Below are 24,435 nucleotides of genomic sequence, written 5' to 3' on the forward strand. Positions count from 1 at the left end.
CATCCATGGACCTGAGAGATGTCTTCATCTCACCCAGCAACCGGGATGGTCTTTCCTAAGACTGCCATATACCAAATTAAAAAAAAAAAAAAAAAATCTTAAAATGAACTAAGGCACACTTAAGGGCTCAAAAACTGGAGGACTTAAGAGGATTTATTTAAATCTCCCAAATAACAGCTTGAAAACAAATCCTGTTAAATGCTCCATTTCCCTATATCTGTTAAAATTTTTGCTTGGCCCTTTCCCTTTTATTAAATTCTGTAACTATTCATTATATTACAACATAACATATATGGTTGTTAGCAATCACCTGCAGCTATTGGCGTTTCTGAAAGCAAAGCCTTTAGATTTGCCAACATGGTAATGCTGGATTATAAAGATAATGATTTGCTAGAGAAGATAAATGAAGAGAATTTTTTTCAAATACTATGAACACATCCACTCTTCTTCAGAACTTTTCCCCCATTAGCATCACCTGCAAGAATTGTTTGCTCTCTGAGGAGTTGCCAAAATCAGGTTTTAAACTGAATACATACTATCGCAAAATCCAATGGGCTTTGTTTGTCCCAGAGGCTGGTAAGGAAGGTCAGCCAGGTCCTTTTGCAAGAAGACTCAAAGAGTCTGGAAAGCCTTAGAAATACTGAGACTGACACATGACGGCCAGGGCTAAGATCCCTGCACTCTCTAGGAATGAGGTGTCCCACAGGCCACAAGCAGCGCATCTGGATAGACGCTGTGAAGGGATAAAGATGATGCTGATGGTCTGATGGGGGAAAGAAGCCATCCTAAAAAGAGAAAGCAGAAGTCCAACACTTAGCCAAAGGACATGATTGAGGCAGGGCGGTGGGTGGTCACAGGAAATAAATGACTTTGAACATCTCTCAGTTTGCTAACACTCATTATCTTCAAAGAAAAATGTCTATAATAAATATTGAGTCACATGGAAGAGTCAAGCCATCAGAGATGAGAAAGAAACAAAACAAGAGACAGAAGAGGGTGTTCACCTGCTTCCACATGGAGACAGCTGGAGCAAGACCAAATAACAACTGGAACTAAGTCACTTGAAAATAGCAAAAGAGATTACCACAGATACCTGGGAGCATCACGGCCATTGCTCAACATCAGAGCAGAAATAACTAGGTGAGACAGGTAGATGTGAGTTGTATCAAAAGACTTGATAAGAGACCACAGGATATTTCTTTCATTGATAGGAAGGATTTGGGGGAACTAGGGTTCCAATGATTTCATAGGGTGGGTGCTAAGCCAGAGATTATCGTTTTCTACCATTATTGTGATCCTGTTGGGGTTGCAGATAAGAATCCCATGGAAAGCAAGTGTAAGTGATATACTGAAAAATCTGAACACTAAAGGGCTCAGTCCTGCTGCATACTTTCTTGTAAGGGAGACACTTTCTGTCTTTTTTTTTTTAGTTTACTTATTTATTTTTGGAAGAGAGAGTGCGCGTGCATGCACGCACATTCACGTACAGGGGAGGGGCAGAGGGAGAGGGAGAGAGAGAATTCCAAGCAGGCTCCATGCTGTCAGCACAGAGACAGACATGGGGCTTTATCCTGAACCATGAGATCATGGCCTGAGCTGAAATCAAGAGTCAGTCCTCAACCAATTAAGCCACCCAGGTGCCCCAGGGAGATACTTCCTGACATGATTTCTTCCAACCTCCTCTCTACCTGCGCCTCCTTGCTGCTGGTGTCCCTTCATCTGGCACTTGGTCAGCATCCTGGCCAGATGGTACAAGGCTAGCTAGCTCCTACAAAGGCCTAAAGGTCCAAAAGAAACCCACAGACCCCTACTAGAACAAACAGTAGTGTGACTGTAAGCAGTATCTCTTATTCCCTTTCTTCCTGATAATATTTCACTCCCATTTCTCACCAGCTACTTTTCCCTTTATTCCAATCAGCAAATCCACTTTACATGCAGATGTCCACCTGTAGAAAAGAAGCCAGTCTCCCCTTTTTTAAAGTACCCCTTACAAATTTAAGAGGTTCTCTTAGATCTCCCCTCACTCAATCTGGTGTGTGGCAGAGGTAGGTGCTCCAAGAATGTACCACCCACTAAGCTGACAAATTCTCTAATTATTCTACTTGACTCCTAATTTATAAAGTGAAGATGATGATAGCACAGGTAGTTTGGCCATTTTTTAAGTAGGTTCTGCAAGGATTCGGGGGAGCCTGTTTCTAGAATGGAAGGCCTACTGCTCTCATTTTCGGGGAGTTAGCTGCACATCCAAGGCACAGAAACAGTTCAATTTGACATCCTGTTATGTCCAGTAGATACCTCAGTAGAGAGATGTTGTATGGAGCAGCAGAAACGCTGCTACTCAAAGGAGCAGTCTCAAAGTCTTTCTTAAGATAATGTCACTGTCATTCTATTGGTACAAAATATGACAGCATGCTTATTTTTTAACCCCATTATATGGGCAATGAAAGTGGAATTCAAAGGTTAAGAAGCTTGCCCATTTTCACACAACTAATAAGTCAGGGGTGAAGACAAGACTCTCAGTTCTGTTTTGAACTGAACTTTACTATTTGACTTCTTATTTGACATACTGTCACTAGTATCACATACTTTGTCCTCTTTATAGTGAATCTCTTATCTGATTAAATTGGTATCCACAGGCTGACATGCTGAATTATTTGTTACTAGAAACATAGCATCTCAAGTAGATATTATTTGGACATTAGCCTAAACATGTAGCTAGATCCTCTCTATCTAAGGGACCAATCATTTGTAAGTTGATTCTTCATGTTCTAGCTCTAATTGTTTAGATAAAATGAAGAATTTATTCTCTAGTCATGTGAGGAGGGCCCAGATTCAATAAGTATGATAGTTACAATAAATATGCAAATATTCTCAACTTGAGACTGTCTCATACTGTACATCTTCTAATAAACAGTAGGTCAATTACAGGACAATTAGGTAATGGGGAAAGGCCAAAAAAATTAATCTGACCCAGCTTGACCCTAAAGAGATTGCAGTTATATTTAAATTCATTGCATCATGTCCAATACAGCATATCATTCTAAATACTGGTGAATTTAAACATTATGTCTAGAAATATCCCTAAATAATGACACAGATTTGATAAACTTTGTATAGGGTAGCAAACGTTTCTCTTTTTTTTCAGATCTTTAAAGACATAGGTTTGTTTTTTTTTTTTAAGAGAAGTTTTATGTTCACAAAAAAATTGACAGGAAGGTACAGAAATTTCCCATATACCTCCTACCCCCATATACATAGCCTCCTGCATTATCAACATCACACATCAAAGTGGTACATTTATTACAACTGACAAACCTACGCATCATAATCACCCAAACTTCATAGTTTACATTAGGGTTCACTCTTGGTGTTCTACATCCTGTGGGTTTGGACAAATGTATAATGGCATCCATCATTATAGTATCACACAGAGTAGTTTCAGTGCCCTACAAATCCTCTGTGCTCCACATATTCATCTCTCTCCCCAACACTGGCAAACCACTGATCTTTTTATTGTCTCCATGGTTTTGTCTTTTCCAGAATGTCACACAGTTGGAATAATACAGTATATAGCCTTTCAGATTGACTTCCTTTTCTCAAGTTTTTATTTAAATTCCAGTTAGTTAACATACAGTGTAATATTAGTTGCAGGGGTAGAATTTAATGATTCATCACTTACATACAACACCCAGTGCTCACTTGGTAATATGCAATTAAGTTTCCTCCATGTTTTTTCATGGCTTCATATCTCATTTCTTTTTAGCCCTGAATAGTATTCCATTATCCGCACGCACCAAAGTTTACTTATCCATTCACCTATTGGAGGACATCTTGGTGGCTACCAAGTTGGGGCAGTTATTCATAAAGGTGCTATAAATATCTATGTACAGGTTTTTGTGTGGACATAAGTTTTCAAGTCCTCTGGGTGAATACCAAGGAAAGCAATTGTTGGATCATATGGTATGTTTGGTTTTGTAATTAACTCCAAACTGTTCTAGAATGACTGTCCCATTTTGTATTTTCATCAGCAAGGAATGATAATTCTTGTTGCTCTACATCCTCGTCAGCATTTGGTATTGTCAGTGCTCCAGATTTGTGCTATTTTAATAAGTGTGTAATGGTATCTAGTTTGAATTTGCATTTCCCTGATGACCTAGGATGTGGAGTATCTTTTCATATACTTATTGAAAATTTGAATATCTTCTTTGGTGAGGTTTCTGTTATGGTCTTTGGCTCATTTTTTAATCCAGTTGCTTGCTTTCTAATTGTTGAATTTCAAGAGACCTTTTTATATTTTGGATAACAGTCCTTTATCAGATGGGTCTTCTGCAAATATTTTCTTCAAGTCTGTGGAATTTCTGCTCATTTTTTTGACAAACTTTTAGTTTTGTCCTGAGTTTTTCTAACATGACTCAGGAGGCCCAAATCTGGTTACCTATGAGACAAAGACCAACTTAAGTTCTTAAGCCTGCGAGGGTGAGGGTCAGGGCCTGAGCCAAAGTGAATTCACAAAGACAAATGCCACCTTATGAGTTTGAGAATTAAGAGGCTTTACATATAGCCTTGTCCAACTCCATCTCTACCCACCTCCCCCCATCAATTATTGGTATCTTATTACATATCATATCTGAAAAATATTGTTTGACCTGGTGGTTGTTTCCAAACCTGGTTTTTTGTTTTTGTTTTTGTTTTAAGTTTATCTATTTATCTTAAAGTGGGAGGGGAAGAGAGAGAGAGACAGAGAGAGAGAGAGAGAGAGAGAGAGAGAGAGAGAATCCCAAGCAGGCTTCATGCTGCCAGCGCAGAACCCAATGTGGGGCTCAACCTCACCAACTGTGACTTTTGAAATCAAAACTCATATGCTGTTGACTGACTGAGCCACCCAGGTACCCCCCAAACTTGGTTTTATATCAAAATAATCAAAGAAGCTTAAAAACAATACAACTCCTAGACTCCCAGTGCCAGAAGGAATTCTGAGGTGGGCTTAGGTATCTATATACTTACACAACCTCTCTAGGTCACTCTGATACATCCCACTCCACCTTCAGACTATTCTGAATATTAGAAAGATCTTCCTTCTATTGACTCAAAATGTCCTAAAACTGTAGATTTATACCCGTTGATATAAATTTTAACTCTTGAGAGTAAAATGAATAATGATTCTTCCCTCTTCTCCCCAACAGCTTTCAGATACATAAAGGCAACTACTTTGTCCTTCTATGTCCTTCTGAGAGGACAGAGTGTGTGCATGAGTGGGGGAGGGGCACAGGGAGAGAGAGAATCTTAAGCACACTTCACGCTCAGCAGAGCCCAATGCTGGGCTTGATCCCTGAGATCAACCCTGGGATCATGACCTGAGCTGAAACCAAGAGTCAGATGCTCAACCGACTGAGCCACTCAGGCAACGCAATCTCCATCTCCACTTTCAAACCATCTCCAAGCCAGTCATTTCCAGTTTTGCTAATCTTTCCCCTGATGCAAAGATTTAAGTCCCTTTTTCTTCCAGGTTGCCTTTCTCTGATGCTCTTCAAGTTGATTCTATTAGTTTTAGATCTTTGATCCATTCAGATTATGTACTTTCAATTGTGCAAACAAAGATCACAGTAGCTTATAGGTGGATATATCACACAGGGTCCATTGATGAAGAACCCCAAATCATTTTTTAAAAATTTTTAATAAGTTTATCCATTTATTTTGAGAGAGAGAAAGAGAGTGAGCAGGGGAGGAGCAGAGAGAGAGGGAGACAGAGAATTTCAAACAGACTCAGAACTGTCAGCACAAAACTTAATGCGGGCTCAAACCCAAGAACCGTGAAATCACGACCTGAGCCAAAACCTAGTCAGATGCTCAACAGACTGAGCCACCAAGGTGCCCCCAAATCATTTTTTTTAACAGAAGTTGTTGCCAAGCTAGTTCCCTACCTCTTTCCCTAACTCTGTATCACTGCAGTTTGTTTAATTTTTATTTAGACTCACATGGATAACCTTACAGTTAACTGATAAAAACTTGTCTTTTTAGATTCTGCTTATCCCTTCAGCTTGTCAACATCTTCATCCACACTAGTAATTTTGTCCTCCAAGTCAAAGGGGCTGCAGAATTCTTACACAGGAGAGTCCTTGAGGACAGGAATCTACTTGGAGGTGAGTGCTTAAAGACGTACTTGCTGAACATATTTCACAAGACCAAGAAAACTTCTGATGGAGGCCAATAAAATGTGGAGGACAGGTCTTCCAATTCATCTCTTGGTGTCTCCATCCATCAAATATTTGATATTCACCTTACCAGAAAATTTGAAAATCATGCCTTTCCTATTATTAAGCAAACTATTAACAGAATGTTATATAGAACCGGTTCGAAGACAGAATTTTACAAACCTGTTATCAGATTAATATTGATTCACTCATCAGAAATACTTGTAAGTAATTGCTCAACTCATTATGACACTAATTTTATGTCCATACAGTCTTTTTGTCTCCTCAATTTAAATTATCAGGATACAACTGGAAAAAGTCAAAATAAAATCATACATTTCCACATCTTCCATCAAAACTGTTTTTAAAAAGAAAGAATTGGATTAACATGTTTTGTTTTTAGTAAATCCATCCATCCATGCAATGGCTATTCTAGAATTTTGCCTGGAATTGACATTAATTTCTAGAGTTTATCTTTAAATTTAATATATTGAAAGCTCATGAGAACGGGGCCCATAACTGCCTTGTATCCTGAGAGCCATGCACAGTGCCTAGCATCCAGTAGGCACTCAATAAAAGTTGGTTGGTTGGCTGGTTGGTTGGTTGATTGGTTGGCTGGTTGGTGAGTGGGTTGGTTGGCTAAATGAATGAGTGTATGTTTTGGTGAATTTACTCTTTTTCCAGTTTTGAAAAATCAAAATGGCATTTATCTGTTTCTAGTTTTCTGATTCCTACACAAATGTCCAAGAAGTTCTCCATTCCAGATGAGCCAGAAATAACCTCCAGTTATAGACAGGATCAGCCTTGAATGAACCCTGAGGTGATAACAGCAAAGTCCTATCCCTCCCAACCAATTAATTGTGTGTGTACAAAATTGTGTTTATGTGATCCTATAATAAATTTTGTGCCCTGATAGAGATCTGACCTCCAGCCCCTTATTTAACACTGACCTCATGTATTGGACTATGTGGTAGTATATACCTGACTACTCTTGAATCCAATTTTTAACTGGAACTGAGTTCTATCACTAATTCAGAGGCTTAGGGTACTAGACTTTTCTCTTTATTGCCAGCCAGAGACTGGGTTCTGCTTCTGATATTCCTTTTACTGACTTTATACAGCAATATGACTTACCAATTACATATTGTTGCCACACCCTATCACCTTAAAAGGCCTCTTAGCATCACCAGAGTCCTGGCTAGAATTAGAATTTGCTAACTTTTCTTATATTTAAAGGCCTTTGATGACATTCTGGCTTCATCATGGATAAGAATAGCTCTTCTGAAACAAGTGTTGGCAAGGATGTGAAGTAAAAGAAACCCTCATGTACTGTTCATGGGAATACAAACTGGCGTAGCTACTGTGGAAGACAGTATGGAGGCTCTTCAAAAAGTTAAAAATAGAACTACCCTATGATCCAATAATTGTACTACTTGGTATTTACAAAAAAAAAAAAAAATACAAAGACACTAATCCAAAGGGAAACACGCACCCTTATGTTTATTGTGGTATTATTTATAATAGCCAAGACATGGAAGCAGCCTAAGCATCCATCCATAGATGAATGGATAAAGATATGGTATGTATACACAATGGGATATTATTCAGCCATAAAAAAAAAAAAGAATGAAATCTTGCCATTTGCAACAACATGGATGGAGCTAGAGATTATAAGGCCAAGTGAAATACGTCAGTCAAAAAAGACACACACCATATGATTTCACTCATATATGGAATTTAAGAAACAAAACAAATGAGCAAAGTAAAGAGAGAGAGAGAAAGAGGGAGGGAAGGAGGGAAGGAGAAATCAAGAAATAGACTCTTCCAAAGCATAAGAGACTCTTAAAAACTGAGAACAAACTGAGGGCTGATGGGGGGTGGGTGATGGGTATTGAAGAGGGCATCTTTTGGGATGAGCAGTGGGTGTTGTATGGAAACCAATTTGACAATAAATTTCATATATTAAAAAAAAAAGAAAGAAAGAAATAGACTCTTATCTATAGAGAAGCAGATGGTCACCAGAGGGGAGGTGGGTGGGAGGAACAGATGAAATAGCTGATGGGGATTAAGAATACACTTATGGTGATGAACACTGAGTAATGTATAGAATTGTTGAATCACTATATTGTACACGTGAAACTAATATAACACTGTATGTTAACTATACTGGAATTAACATAAAAACAATAATTTAAAAAAGAGTAGCTCTTCTATAAGTTCTAATGTATTCTTCTTAGTTTCTTTAGCTCCCATTCACCAAATCTCTGGGTTCCTAACATGTTCCAATGTCATGGGAACAATGACATTTAGAGTATAACCTTCCGTGCTAGGAGAATCAACATCATGTAGAATATCTTGGTGTTCTTAAAATTTCTTTGTCTCCATGGCTCTATTTTCTCTATATAATTTCAGCTCTACCACATTTAGTTTCAAGTTTAGTTTCCTTCACAAATAACACAGAAGCAAAAACAATTAAGAGGTTCTGGAGTATTTTTTTTCTTTTCTTTCAATATTATACCATCAGTCCTTAACAATTAAATAAATTTTGTGTCAGAAAGAAAGAAAGAAAGAAAGAAAGAAAGAAAGAAAGAAAGAAAATTTGTGTTTTAATCTGATTGACACTAATAGTACAGGTCGAATCCATTTTCTTTTAATTGCTGTGATTAAATATCTTTCTTTCAATCATTTATACATGTCCTTTTAATTCACTTATTCCAAAAAATATTCCTGGGAGCCTTATATTTGCCAGATCCTCTTCTAAGCTGAATACATTTATGAACAAAACAAGGACAAAGGTCCACTCTTTGGAGCCTCCATTCTAGTCTGAGGAGAAAAAAAAAATCAGCAAACAAGTATAAATATAACATCAGGTGGTGACAAGTGCTATAATGAAAAATAAGGCCGTGCAAGAGGGATAATGAATAAGGGTGATGAAGGAAGGCCTCTCCAGGTCACATTTGAGCAGAGTAGAAGTGAGCGAATGAACTGTAAGGATTTATGGGGTAGAACTTAATAGGCAGAGAAAATAAAAGCAAAGCCTTGAGGTGGGACTGTGTTTGGCTTGTTCACTACAGTGGATAAAGTAGAGTGAGCAAAGTAGGGTGGTGAGTAAAATAAAATGGAATACTGAAAAACAGAAAAGCAATACAGGAAAAATTGAAAAGTAAACAGATGGGACAAATAGAAAACAAATAGCAAGATGGAAGATGTAATCCAACCATATCAATAGTTACATTAACTACATATGGTCTAAACCAATTAAAAATCAGAATTGTCAGTCTGGTTTAAAAAGCAAGACCCAACTATATGCTATCTGTAAGAAACAGCTGTGTATAAGAATCTTTAAATATAATGATTCAGTAAGATTGAAAGTAACAGGATGGCCAAAAAAAAATGTATCACATAATCACTAGCCATAAGAAACCTAGTATGGCTATATTAATATCAAAAAGAGACTTCAGGACAAGAAGCATTATCAGTATAGAGAAGGACATTTCATAATATTAAAAGGGTAAATTCATCAGAAAGACACCACAATCATTTTTTATTGTGATAAAATGTATATAACATAAAATGTACTATTTAACCACTTTAAGGTATACAATTCAGTGGCATTAAGTACATTCACAGTGTTATGCAACCATGACCATCATTCATCTCCAGAACTTTTTCATCTTCCCAAACTAAAACTTTACATTCATTAAACAATAACTTCCAATTTCCCCCCTGCCACTATCTCCTGGCAACCACCATTCTATTTCCTGTCCCTATGATGTTAACTACTCTACACACCTCATATAAGTGGAATCATACAATATTTTTCCTTTTGTGTCTCACTTATTTCACTTGGGAAAATAACTTCAAATTTCAATCATTTGGTAGCATGTGTCAAAATCTCATTCCTTTTTCAAGTTGAATACCATTCAATTGTATGTATATACTACATCTTGTTTACCTATTCATCTGTCAATAGACATTTGGGTTGTTACCACTTTTTGGCTATTATAAATAACACTACTATGACCATACGCGTACAAATATCTGTTCAATTACCTGCTGTCAAATCTTTTGGGTTTATACCCAGGGGTGGAAATGCTGGATAATGTAGTAATTCTATGTTTAATTCTTTGAGAAATAGCCACACTATTTTCTGCAGTGGCTACACCACTTCACATTTCCACAAGCTATGCACAAGGGTTCCAATTTCTCCTCATCCTCAATAACACTCTTTATTTATTTTTTAATGTTATTTATTTTAATGTTATTTATTTTTCAGAGAGAGAGCATGAGCACAAGAGGGGAGGGGCAGAGGGAGAGAGAGAGAATCTTAAACAGGTTCTGCACTGTCAGCACAGTACCCAACTTGGGGCTCCATCTCAGGAACCATGAGATCATGACCTGACCCAAAATCAAGAGTCAGCTGCTTAACCAACTGTGGCACCCAGGTCTCTCTTTTTCCTTTCCTTCCTTCCTTCCTTCCTTCCTTCTTATCTTCTTTCCTTCCTTCCTCTCTCATTCTCTCTTTCTCTCTCTCTCTTGTAACAACTGTCCTAATGAAGTAGTATCTCATTGTGGTTTTGATTCACATTTCTCTAAAGGTTAGTGGTGTGGTGTGGTGTTGATCATCTTTTCATATGCTTATTGACTGTCTGTGTCTTCTTTGGAGGAAGGTTTTATTCAGTTCCTCTGCCCGTTTTTTTGGTTGGGTTGTTTGGTTTTTGCTATTGATTTGTAGGTGTTCTTTATATATTTTGTATGTTAATCCCTTATCAGATATATGAATTGGAAATATTTTCTCCCATTCCATTTCAGTCTATTGATCTTGCCTTTCAATACACATACAACAATCTTACTGAACTTCAAAATACATGAAATGAAACGAAATACATGAAATGTGAACTAACCAAATGAAAGGGATAGACAAATCCATGATCAAAGTTGTTTTTTATTAACATCCTTCTCTTAGGAATTGATGGAATAATTAAACAAAAATATCTGTCAGTATAATCAGGATAATAAAGATTTGAAAAACAAAATTGACCTAATTGACATTTACAAAAAAATAAAATTAAATAAATAAATAAGTAAATAATTAATTAATTAAAAGCTAATAACTGCAGACTAAAATTTTATAGAATATGTTATCTGAGCACAATGGAAGTAAATCAAAAATCAATAACAGAAAAAGATCTACCAAATGCCAAAATATTTCTAAGTAACTCATGAGCCAAAAATAAATTACTGTTTTCGTTCAATTGAAATAGATTTTAATCAAATATTTCATTGAATGGCAACAAAAATACAATACATCAAAATGTGTATGATGCAACTAAAGTAGTGCTTATAGGGAAATTTATAAGTTCAAATACATATATTAGAAAGAAAAAGAGTATAACAATAGTGATCTAAGCTTCTACCTTAAGAAGCTAGAAAAGAAAGTGCAAATGAAAACCAAAGCAAACAGAGGGAAGGAAATAATAAACATCAAAGCAGAAATCAATAAAATAGAAAACAAATAATAGAGAACAGTAACAAAATCAAAATATGGTTGTTTGAAAAATTAAAATAATTCATAAACTTCTAGTGAACTGAACAAGAAATCAAGACAGAAAAGCAAATCAGTAAGAGGGGCGACCACTCCAGACACTATAGACATGAAAACCATATTAGGGCCACTCCACTACTAGTTTATATATAGAAAGTTGCAAAAACCATCACTCTAACTTTACCAATCAAGACAAGGCAGATCAGATGAACTACAAAATCACAGTATTAAAAAACCAATTAAAATACTGAAAACAGAAACAACCACAAATGAATTAAAATCCAGAAATTGAGAAGCCATGTTATATAGAAAAGGAAATACACTCAGAAGCTCTCATCCCAGGCAGAAATATGAAGGATAAAGACTCTACCCTATGAAATTAGGATACATGATAATAAATGCAATTATATGTCTATATCTTGGTAGTAAAAAATTGGAAAGAAAGAGTTTTTAGCAGAAGATTGGAAGGTAAGAGTTTACCATTTAAAAAGCACCAAAAATTTATAATGCTTAGCAGTACATTTAACAAACAACAAGTGAGACATTGAAAATTCAAATAATTCTGAGAAATATTAAAGAGATCCTTAACAAATGGATGAATAAACCATGTTTATAGAGTAGAAGACTTATTAATGTCAAGTTGTTAATTGCTTAAATTGATGTGTAAAATCAATGTAATCCCAATCGAAGCCCCAGAAGCACTTTATTAAAATTATCTATAAATCTTCACATTTATATTTTAACATAAAGGACTTAAAACAGCCAAACAACATTAAAAAAGAAAGAAAACAAAATAAAGTTGGATTTCAAGACTTTACTATAAAGTTACTATAAAGTGATATGCATGTGGTATCAGTGTAAAGATAGACCCCAAAAAAATCTATGAAAAAGATATGTTGAGGGTATGTATATTTATGATCAAGAGATTTAAAAAATTGTTTTTCATGTTCATTTATTTTGAGAGAGAGAGAGAGAGAGCACAAGGAGGGGGCACAGGGCTGAGAGAGAGAGAGAGACGGAGAGAGAATCCCAAGCAGGCTCCATGCTGTCAGCCTGATATGGTTGTCCATCTCACAAACTGTAAGATCATGACCTGAGCTGAAATCAAGAGTCTGATGTTCAACCAGCTGAGTGACCCAGGTGCCCCTAGAGATTTTTGACCAAAGTACACAGATGATTCAATGGGGAGGAAAAAAATCTTTTCAACAAATGGTACTGAAACAATAAGACATCTTTATGGAAAAATAAACTTCAGCCTCTATTTCGCTCAGTACACAAAAATTAATTTCTGATAGATTATAGACCTAAATGTAAAAGCTAAATCCTTGGAGAAGAAAACATTAAAGAACATCTTCATCACCTTGCAGTATGCAAAGGTTTCTTTAATTGAACACAAAAAGCAACACTGACCATAAAAAAAAAAATGTTGATAAAATAGAGAGCTTCAATATTAAAGAGTCATTCTTAAAAATATATACAATTTAATCAGATAAAAAGGCAGGCAATGGACTACAAGAAGTTATTGCAATACAAACATCTAACAAAAGATTGGGAAACAATATCAAAGGAACTACTATCATCAATAATAAAAAGAAAAACAACCCCATTTTTAAAAATGGGCTCAAGATTTGAACAATTTACAAAAAGATATGCAAATGGCCACGTGAACACATGAAAGGTGCTCATCAGGGAAGCACAAATTTAAACCAAAATGTCCTACCACTTCACACACACTAGAATGGCTAAAATTAATATACTGACATCATCGTATGTTGGTGAGAATGTGCAGCAACTGGAACTCTCATACACTTCTGGCATAAAAATACCACATATAAAAATACTACAACCACTTTCAAAATTAGCAGTTTCTTACACAGCTAAACAAACATCTACCCAATTACCTAGCAGTTTCTCTCCTAGATGTTTACCCAACAGATATAAAAACATATGTCAACAAAAATATTTGCACAAGAATGTTCATAGTTGCCTTATTCATAATAGGCAAAAAAATAGAAACCACACAAATATCCATCAACAAAAGGACACAGTAGAAACAAACAAAATGATACAACGATGGTGTATCCATACAATGGGTTACTATTGAACAATAACTAAAAGAATGGATTATTGGTATAAGCAGCAATTGGATGAATCTCAAAAGCATTATGTTGGGCAAAAAACAGCTAAATACACACTTTATTATTCCATTTATACAAAATCCAGAAGCAGGGAGAACAAATCTGGCCATGAAAAATCAGAACACTGACTGACTGCCTAAGCAGTTGGGGATCATTCAGATTCATCTCAATAAGAGACAGAGAGAGTTAGAAAAGGAGAGAGAAGTAGAAAGAGAATAGGAAAAGAGACAGTAGAGATGACAAATAGGGAGAACTCTTTGGGGAGGTTCTGCTCTAAAGAGATTCAGAAAGATGGAGCATGAAGGAAAGGTGGAATCAAGATAAGGCTGTTTTTATAAAGTTGGGTGATATTCTGGAATATTTGTGCCATGTTTTGGAAAAGAGGAAGCATATGAAGATGTAGGGGAAGCGGACACAAATGCAGAAGTGATATGTTTGAGAAGGTGAGAGATGGGAGGATCCAGCGTATGAGCAGAGGCCTTTGAGCAAACATCCTGGTTTCTTTAAACATCCCAAGTGAAGATAGTTCACCTAAAATGTTCACTGTAGTGCACTTAAAATGTTTACTGCAGTTATATTCAGTTGTCAAACAAACATCATTGCTGTTCCTTTTTCTTTCTTTTATTTATTTATTTATTTTTTTTGATTACACAGATTACACACCATGGGTGATTTTATAACAACATATCCTTCTCCCAGCATGCAAAGAAAGCAAAGTTTGTTAACTAATGAAAGATGATGGATTTGGGTCAAGGAATTGTGACAAAGGTTTTAGAAACTGGTAACTCCAATAGCTTTTCTCAAAAGACAAGCACAGCAATAAGGGGAAATGTAAAAGAACTTCTCAGTCCAAATCAGGTTCAAGAGCAGAATTAAGGTTACAGGAGAACAAGTGCTAATCATCCTTTGCTCATTTTGAACAGATTAAAAGCTCCAACTCTTCCATAAATGCTGAACATATTCTTAACTGCCTGTGATTTCTGCAAGCCTCACTGGTTTAGAATTAATATCAATACTCCATTCTCACCACACACAAAACTCACTCTCTCTCTCTCTCTCTCTCTCTCTCTCTCTCTCTCACACACACACACACACACACACACACACACACACACACCACACAGCCTGTGCTCAACATCAACAAATACCCACAGCTTGAGATTAATAGTCAGGAATTAGGAGGGCAGGAACCTTCGATAAAAGCCACATGTAAAGGCCAAAGTGGATTTTTAATATTGGGGACAACAAGCATTAACTAATTTTTCCTACTGGAGTGCACTGTCCTTTAGTCTCTATTTTTGCTCCTAATTGTTCCTGCAGGTAGTAGGTTAACACATAACGTACTTAGAGAAAGAAGCAATTGAATATAGCATAGATACTGAAAGAAAGGGCTCAATAAAAGAGCAGCATGTGCTCTAATCTGGCCTTTTACAACATCCACTATCAAAGAGCTTTGGGGGTTTAAGGGGATTAGACACCATAACCCATCTGTCAGGTCATTATGTAAGGAAACACTCCTGCTGTTTTCAAGGGAAGATGCCCTACTGTATATTATTATCATTAAGCATTTAGAGTACTGTAGACTCGCAAAGCTCTTTCAAGGCATTTTTATTTGTTGTTTCTTCCAAAATGCTGTCAACTCTAAGTCTTATTTACAAAGAAGAAACTGAGGTACCAGATGATGATGGAAAACATCTCAGTCACCCAGGGAATAGGAGGAGCAATGAGGGGAGCCTGGATCCTTGAGAAAAGGGAATAACCTACTACATCCTTCCACCTAAAAATACGCCAGAGGTTTTTGGGGTTTTGTTTGCTTTTTTTAAGGCCAATATTAATTCTCTCGTGTTTTCCTGCAATGTTATACATTATTCCATAACAAATACTTATGGGTTATTTTCTGTAGACACAAGACGTATCTTAACAGTTGTACCTCATGATTGACACCGTTCCATATGGGAGGAGAAGCAGGATGCATTCAAGCATAAGCACGTGTAAAGATGGAGTGATATATCGTAGTTATCATTTACAAAACTGGAGATCCCAAATCTAAAGTATAATGAGGCAAAAATGAAATACTACATGTCCATTCATCCATGTTGCTTATAATTTGCTAGAAATAATTTAGCATTCTAGTAAACCCTAAGCAAGCAACTTAGTATACAGGGGAAAAAATAAAGATGCTTGCTGGAAAATAGCAAAGCTATCCAATATGCACTCCCTGGAGAGCTCTAACACATCACAATAACACGGATGCAGTTACCTGATAACATTTATTTTTCTGAGATTTTCCCTCCTATTTAGAACAGAATTATGGGACTCATTTTTGTGAATTGTAACATGAAAGGATTACAGTTTTCCCCTGAAAGAGAATTAATCCCCACTTAAAATAAAGGCATGAATAGCATTGATATATTTAGACCTTAAAGTCAGAAGATATATTCCTCAATTGTGCACAATTATACAAATGTACTGATCAAACTTGAAGACTTCATTAAAAGACTACATTTTACATCTTTTAAAGTTGTTGTACCTCCCCCAGTAACAAGGAAAAAAACTCATACCATTCTTTAATCATGAGTTGATAAAGAATACTGATATTTGCTTATTTATTACCTGCTGAGGACCTACTATATGCCAGACATAATTCCTTTCCTAAGGAGTCTACAGCCTGATAGAAGAGATAAGATATATCCATTATAACTTTATTACAAGGTAGAAGGCAATGGTCCCATAAGTAAATTATAGGTAAATTATTCTGGAGTTTGAGGAAAAGTCCAGCGCTGGACAGGATTACCATCTCATCCACTGGGGGAGGCAGGGCAGGGTCATGTGAGGAAGGAGGAGAGACACGGGAAAGCTTTACATGACAGATTTCAGTTGAGGTGGTTGGTACTCCAAGGATGTGTAAGGAATTGGACAAGTGGAAAAGGAGGAGACAGATCATTCCAGGAGAAGGTAGTGGCACATGTATAGGGGCAAAAAAGATACTTGTAGGAGAGTACTAATGGTAGTTGGCTGTAATTCATAGTTACTACTACAGCCTAAATGATTACGCTGGATCATAGCTACATGTAAAAGAAAACAGAAGAGGAGGCAAAGCCAGACCAATTAGTGCTATGGTTCCAAAGTTTGGTTTAATCACCCACAGGCCATTTGGAAACTCAGCCAATAGCTAGGTGAAGCCTTGGCTGCTTTTGATTGCATCATTCAATTGTCTCCTTAATTCCTACCCACTCCCACAGTCCTACTTCAGACCCTGGTTACCTGTCACCTGGAGTATAACAGCATGCTGTCTCCTCATTATTGCTAGAATCATGTTTTTAAAACGTATGTATGCTCCTCACCAGCCTACTTCAAAACTATGTAGGGCTCCACACTGCCTTTTAAAACATTTTTTAATGTTTATTTATTTTTGAGACAGAGAGAGACAGAGCACAAGTGGGGGAGGGGCAGAGAAAGAGGGAGACACAGAATCCGAAGCAAGCTCCAGGCTCTGAGCTGTCAGCGCAGAGCCTGACGCGGGGCTCGAAGTCTGTCAACCGCAAGATCTCAACCTGAGGGGAGGGTCAGAGAAAGACAGAGAGAGAGAATCCCAAGCAGGCTCTGCACTGTCAGTGCAGAGCCCGATGCAACGCTCAGTCTCACAGACCGTGAAATCATGACCTGAGCTGAAATCAAGAGTCAACCTCTTAACTGACTGAGCCACCCAGGTGGTCCTGTATTTTAGTCTTAAAGGACCGATTCAAACGTCCCCCTTGACAAATCGTCTCCATCCTAAGCAGCTAGCTATTCACTTCACCAGACTTCATAGCACTTTGACCATATCTCCACAAGCACACTCAATTACGCTGCATTAGAATGGCATCCAACCCATCTAAACCCATCTAAATCCATCTAAACCCATCTAAACCACGAGCGCCCAGAAAACAAGAAGCAAGCGTTGTGCAGCTGTGAGCTTTATCACTTGCACTGAGCCCACCAACATTTGTAAATAAATTAATAAATGGCTCAGTGAGAATCATTTTTGCAGGGAGATGTGTTTGGAGGGCTGTTGCCGAGATAGATTTGTAGTTAGTCCTCCCGTATCCATGGAGGATACGTGAAACGACAGATAGTACCAATATATATACTGTGTTTTCTCCTACATATACATATCTATGATAAAGTTAAACTGACAAATTATGCACAGTAAGAGATTAACAGCAAAAACAAATAATAAAATAGAACAATTATAACAATGTACCATAATAAAAGTTATGTGAATGTGGTCTCTGTCTCTCAAAACATCGTATTACAAGTACTCACCCTTCTTGTGATGATGTGAGAAGATAAAATGCTTATGTGATGAGAAGTGCGGTGAATGACATAAGCATTATAGTGACGTAGTGGTCGGGTACTATTGACCTTCAGGTGATTCTTCAGAAAGAGGATCATCTGCTTCAAAACCTTGGGTAACTGAAACCAGAAAACGCAAAACCACAGGTAAGGGAGGGCTACCAGGTAGGTTGGGTGCCTGTTAAACACCAGTGGTAAAGCAAAGAGGAGCGTCAAAGGCGAAGTCAAGCTTAGGTGATGGTGAAGATGATCTTGTCAAAGCAAATCAGAAAACATGGGATGAGAAAGAGGTTAAAAGGAAAATGTTGACAAATGTGGCCTGGGACTTGAGGAGGAGGAGAAAGAGAGTTCTGGGTTCCAGGCACAGACGCACAGACACACGGACCAGCTCATCCATCCGTCTCCATAGGCTGGGAAATTAGAACCTTTCCATGCTCTGCCTATGATTCTCTGTCTTTTAGCTCTCATGCTATTGAGATGCAGTGTGGGTTGCTATTAGTCACTGTAGAACTACATAAGAATCAATAGATGTGTAACCAGTTTATTGAAAAGGGCTGAACGTAATGAGTACAAACAGGAAGCAGCTGTATTTTCCTCCTACCACTGCCTTTCAATATGTCAGATTCCCCTTTCCCATTCCTTAATGACATCGCAGGCAGTTCCAGAGCTTTTTGGTCATTTTCAGCAACAACAACAAAAATTGGCCTCGTGACGGTAATTATGACTCACTTCAAGGTAGTAGAAGGCTCTGTTAAATTTAAGACTTTAATCTCACATCTCATTCAAACCTTCTCCCCTCCGCCAACAGACTCAGGCCCAACCTGACGCCAGGCTCCTGTAAAGGAGAAGCTGGGCATGGTCTCTTTTCGTCTCCGTCACCTACCTATTTGTGGCTTTGCTAGAGTTGGAGCAAAACAAGGAATGTCTAGAGAAAGGGACAAAACATTTTCACCTAGGTGGTGCTGATTATAGCTCTGTGTTGACTATTCCTGACTATTTATATACCATCTGGATGTTCACATTATCTTTCTTTCAGAGTCCATTTGTGGCTACTACAAGCCCCTACCGCACTAATGTGGGCCCTCTTCCCCTAACTTTTTACCACCCACACACACACACAAGTCCCCTCAAGGCAGCCAGAGCCGGGTACTCTGTGCCTTGCACTACAGAAAATACATATTTGTATGACACCAGATGAATGGGAGCAGAGGCTTCCCTGAATGCTGTCCCCTCTCCCTGCACAGGTGGCTGCATAAGCCCCACAAAATCCTGGTGAACCCATCACTCAATAATGAATAGCCTTCTTTGTCTCTGGGAGATCAGCCTCGTTGTAACAGGAATGAAAAGAGAAAAGAACCAGTTGATGCTCAGTTTTTAAATTTTAAAGTACATTTGTGAAACCGACAGCAGAGACAAAAGTGTGAAGGCTAAAGTTTTTCCTTGCAAGAACCAGGCTATTTTGCAAAAAAAGAACTATATACTTTTTTTTTTAACTCAGAAAGCATGGTTTGGGGAATTGGGCAAGGAATAAAAAGGCAAAGCACTGAAGAAGCTCAGGACATAAAGTTATGCCATAAACACTAATTAGAAAGACCAAAAGAGAGCCTGGTTATGTCACTCCAGAGGAGATAAGGATTCAGAGGGCCGGAAGAGGAGAATCTGACCAGCAGGAGACACCAATGAGGCCCAGGATGGGGGCCTGAGCCTGGAGGAAAAACATAGTGTACCCAGAAACTGCCCAGCCTTTTCCAGATCTAAAGCCATATTTTACCAGCATCAGAGAGGCATAGAGAAGCATGTTATTGCCTATGTCTATTCTAAGAGCATCCAATGGACCACTGCACATCACTTATGCTGCGAAATTCCATCAGCAGGTCTTTCCATTACCATCTGGGAACTTACTATGCACTACAGTCTATTTATCACCTGGTGATCTTGCCTATATGTTCAGCCCCACACTGAATCATCCTTTGTGCCTAATCCACCCCCTCCCCCTGACCCTTCAGCAGTTCAGGACGCTTGAAAGTCCCAACACAGTGTCCCAGAGTCTTCAAGTGATAGTATCCCAGTAAAAGGAGATGCCACCAGCCCTCAACTTCTTCATATGGATTATGTTGAGCGATTAGTTTCACCCAATGCCCCTAGCAGCATCCCATGCCAAAACTCCAAAGCTGTATATTGTTTCTATTAGGATTAGGTCTAAACACACCTTAAAACAATAAATCACAGTTTACCTAGTAGAAAAGCATAACAACAACAAAAATAAAACCTGCCAATTTGGAAAAAGCAGAATAAGGCAAGATACTCACGTACTACAAGTTATTCACATCAGCTATTACAACCCCTTTCACCAGCTGAACAAGTGGGCAAATGGGCTTTCCTGGGGAGCCAGGCTTCAAGCCAATTTCTCCCTTGGTTTCATATATTAAGAACAGTGTAACAAGAATACTTCAATTCTTTTCTAGAAGCTATGTCAAATATGTTTCTTGCCTCATCAAAAGAAAACCAAGAAGAAGGAAAATATGTAGAAGTGGTATGGCTACGAGGAATTCTGAAGTCAAGCCCACACAGGTATTTAGACACACTATATACTGAATTTGGTAATACTCCATGTTCAAAATTAAATACCTAAAATTTACCAGGTCCTAGAAAACACTGATAGCGCATTCCACATTTCTCTGGATATTCACAAGCATGTATGACATTCAGTCTCAGAGAAATTTTCCATAAGGTCTTTTGAAATGAATTTGTACTGACCATTTCAGAACCTATCAATGCTGACCTCAACAATTCCAAGTCAGAACCCCTATCTTCCAATGCTTTCCATATTAACAGGCTGAAGCATAGGTGGAAAACCTTCAACATTCAGTTAATTTCTTATAGTCCCTGGAGAAGTCACTACAGTTTATACAATCTATTCATGCCTGTAGTTTCAAGGTGCTTTGTAGGCTATAAGGTAAGATGGTACTCAATTACATTGCTTTCTGTTTTTTCAACAATTTAACAAACATTTACAAAACCCTATTCTGGTGTGCTAGAAGCTGAGAACACAAAGATAAATGGGAAACAAGCCTTGCCTTTAGGAAGTTCATAATCTCTTTTATTTGGTGTATTTATATGGCGTTCTCTTCTTTTTTCTATGCAATTTATCCAAATAAAGAGAGCATGCATGTGAAACTTTGCATTCATACTTACATCGTTTTGTTTGAGGAGAAATCTTATTCTCCCTCTCTTTGTCTCTTCCATATGATGTCTGAGGCCTATTTCTTTTTCTGATTCTCTCCCTCTCCACCTCAGACTTCTTCGTATTTATTCTCTCTTCCTGAATGAGTTAAGTGAAGGTGGATCTTATTTTTTAGACTTGTTACATTTTTGTGATTTTAAATTTCAATTTTTATACTTAATTTTTCTTTATTATTTATGTAGCCTTTATAGGATTTTCACCCTCTACATGTCAGTAGAACTTGACAGAAAAATACACTCCCTATCTTCTGAACTTATAGATTTGAGGTTTTTGTGTGTGTATGTGTGTATATGTGTGTGTATGTATATATGCATATGCTTAAATTTTATCCCCAACTGGCCCGTATGAAATACAATGATAATAATAAAAACCCATAAATAATAGAGGGACGATTACATTCATTTCTCATTTCTACTTATTGTCTGATAGCAAAAGTCCTAGTCTATGAGTTTCATTAGGCTTGACCCGATTTCTTTCATCTTCATAATATGTGAGCCAGGATAAAGCGATTCAATTTGAGAGCAATAAGAAATACCCTTAAAAAGAAATCAGGAAATGGATGGATTACGAACAAAAAGAAAAATTCTGTAATACCTGGAAAATAGCATATGAACAAACCTGGCTCAATCACCGTTTTATCTACTTCATGCCCCTGTATAATTAACTCTCCGGTACAAAATGAAATCAAGTTTTACAAGTATATTTGTCACACCCTAGTTTATGAAACCCCAACATTCTAAAATCGGGTTATTCACTTCATTCATTCTTATTTTGGGACTCTTTTTTCTTCTATTTTTTTAAATGTTTGTATTTATTTTGGAGAGAGAGAGAGAGAGAGAGAGAGAGCGCTCGCGAGCGCGGGCGGGCGGGCTAGCGCTTGCGCCTGAGAGGGGGAGGGGCAGAGAGAGGGAGACAGAGAATCCAAAGCAGGTTCTGCTCTTTGAACACAAAGCCTTGAGGGGGGGAGGGGGGAGGCTTGATCGCACAAATGCTGAGATCTTGACCTTGACCTTTGACCTGAACCGAAGTCCAAAGTTCAAATGACTGAGTCACCCAGGCGCCCCTGGGTACTCTTTATTATTAAGTCTTAGCTTTAGCTCAAACCACTGAGTGGATATACCATAACTCGTTTCCCCTGGAAATTTTACCTCCAATCTGCTCGTGAACTCCGGCTGTGGATTGAGGCAGCTCCCCGTTTCTCTGAGGCCGCACACAAGTCTGAATTCGCTCTGTGGGGACCTTCCATCCTTTGTTCTGAGAGCTGCCTTCTCTCTGGATCGTGTGATGAGAAGTTTTAAGGCTCTTTTGTCCCCTGTCTGCGTTTGGAGTTTAAACTGAAAGTGGATTTGTGCGCTTGCACGGCTACCTCCAGCCCTGTGAGCTCCCTTCGCTGCTCTCTCCTTCTCCCCACCCTGGGCGGCGCTGACTTCCGGCTGAACTCACACAGCCTGAGGAATACATACTCAATGCACACAATCTGATGGGTGTTTAGAGATACAAAATGCAGAGAGGAACCTCGTTTTAATTAACGAGCACACAATTTAATAGGAGGAAAAGTATGTGAATAATCGCAAAAAAAAAAAATTTTTTTTCATGCAACTTTAGAAAGACCTAACAGCCATAACATAAAGGACTGAGGCAGTTATTCAGGAGGGTGTTAGAGGCAGGTAGAGATCTCAACAGGTTTCAGGTAAAGGGAATAAGCATTTTACAAAAGGAAAAGCAAGGAAGTAAACAACAGCTTCTTCCAAGAATTGCATGAAACAAACGTTATGGATTTAAAAAAGAGGCTCAGAGAGGTTATGTAAAAGGCTTAAGATGGCAGAGAATTAATACCCAGGTCTGTCTGGCTCCAGAGTCCATGCTCTCCATACTATTGCCTTAGAACGGAATGCAATTCTCTGTCCACATTACACACCAATGGCAACATGAGATGCCTTCTCAAGGCTGTGCCTGTGCCTGTGTTTCCCAGAGTATGTTCCACCTAATTTCAACAGGCTCCCTTCCCCATCGCTCAGTTGAAACTGTTCTTGTGATGGTCACAAACAGCCCCATGTTTGTTGACCATTCCACTTCCCTCCTTACCTTCCTCCACATCGATGGAGCTTTCTCATCTCCTTGAAATAATCCCTCCTCTGGGCTCCTGTGACCCATTATATTCCTGGTTTTCCTCAGACTCCAGTGGCTGCTCTTTTTCAGTCTCCCTTCTTATCTCCTTGGCCACCTCATATGGAAGAGTACATAGGCACGGTGGTCTGTCTTTCTACTCTCCTAACTTCTTTTCCCAAGTGAGCCCATTCCAACACCAGCGTTGGTTTTTTTTGTTTTGTTGTTGTTTTTTTTTTTTTTTAACATTTATTTATTTTTGAGACAGGGAGAGACAGGGAGAGACAGAGCATGAACAGGGGAGGGTCAGAGAGAGGGAGACACAGAATCTGAAGCAGGCTCCAGGCTCTGAGCTGTCAGCATAGAGCCTGACGCGGGCCTAGAACTCACAGACGGCGAGATCATGACCTGAGCCGAAGTCGGCCGCTCAACTGACTGAGCCACCCAGGCGCCCCAATACCAACGTTTTAAGTATCTCCAACCCTGTGTACCAAAATGACAGAGGAGTGACTAAAAGTGTAGACTCTGGGTCAGCCAGGCTTCCTGGGTTCTGATCCCAGCTCCACTGACTAAAAACTAAGCTGGCGACCTTGAGCTAACTGCTTAACCTTCCTATACCTCACTTCTCCCTGTAAACGGAGATGATAATAGTAGCTGTTTTTATATTCAACCATTTTATCCATACTTCCACTTTGCATATCACATTTAACATGTCCCAGACTGAATTCTATATTCCCTAGCCCTCACAGAACTGTTCCTCCTCACATCAATAAATGGCACCATCATACACTCAGATGTTCAAATTAAAAAAAAAAAAAATCTGAAAACATCCAGGGGCATCTAGATGGCTCCGTTGGTTAAGCGTCCGATTTCAGC

The 24,435-nt window shown here is 38.2% G+C and overlaps 1 protein-coding gene across 1 annotated transcript; it reads right to left on the reverse strand.

The window, feature by feature from the left end:
* Positions 1-631: 631 nt before the first annotated feature.
* Positions 632-23,607, reverse strand: LOC122225908. Its single transcript, XM_042948616.1, has 5 exons — positions 23,539-23,607; positions 22,602-22,886; positions 18,180-18,329; positions 1,689-1,768; positions 632-785 (listed from the first exon to the last, which is right to left on the reverse strand). The coding sequence occupies exons 1-5, from the start codon at positions 23,605-23,607 to the stop codon at positions 632-634; spliced, it is 738 nt and encodes a 245-aa protein (XP_042804550.1).
* Positions 23,608-24,435: the final 828 nt, after the last annotated feature.

This window comes from Panthera leo, chromosome C1 (genome assembly GCF_018350215.1).
Source record: "Panthera leo isolate Ple1 chromosome C1, P.leo_Ple1_pat1.1, whole genome shotgun sequence".
Lineage (NCBI taxonomy): Eukaryota > Metazoa > Chordata > Mammalia > Carnivora > Felidae > Panthera > Panthera leo.

Excerpts from the sequence above, each read along its gene's own strand:
- LOC122225908 (XM_042948616.1), bottom strand. The coding sequence starts at position 23,607 with ATGGGTCACAGGAGCCCAGAGGAGGGATTATTTCAAGGAGATGAGAAA. Across the intron at positions 22,887-23,538 it reads CTCCATCGATGTGGAGGAAG|CCGGAAGTCAGCGCCGCCCA; the intron begins GTAAGGAGGGAA and ends GTGTGAGTTCAG. Across the intron at positions 786-1,688 it reads CCAGCAGCAAGGAGGCGCAG|GATGGCTTCTTTCCCCCATC; the intron begins GTAGAGAGGAGG and ends TTCTCTTTTTAG.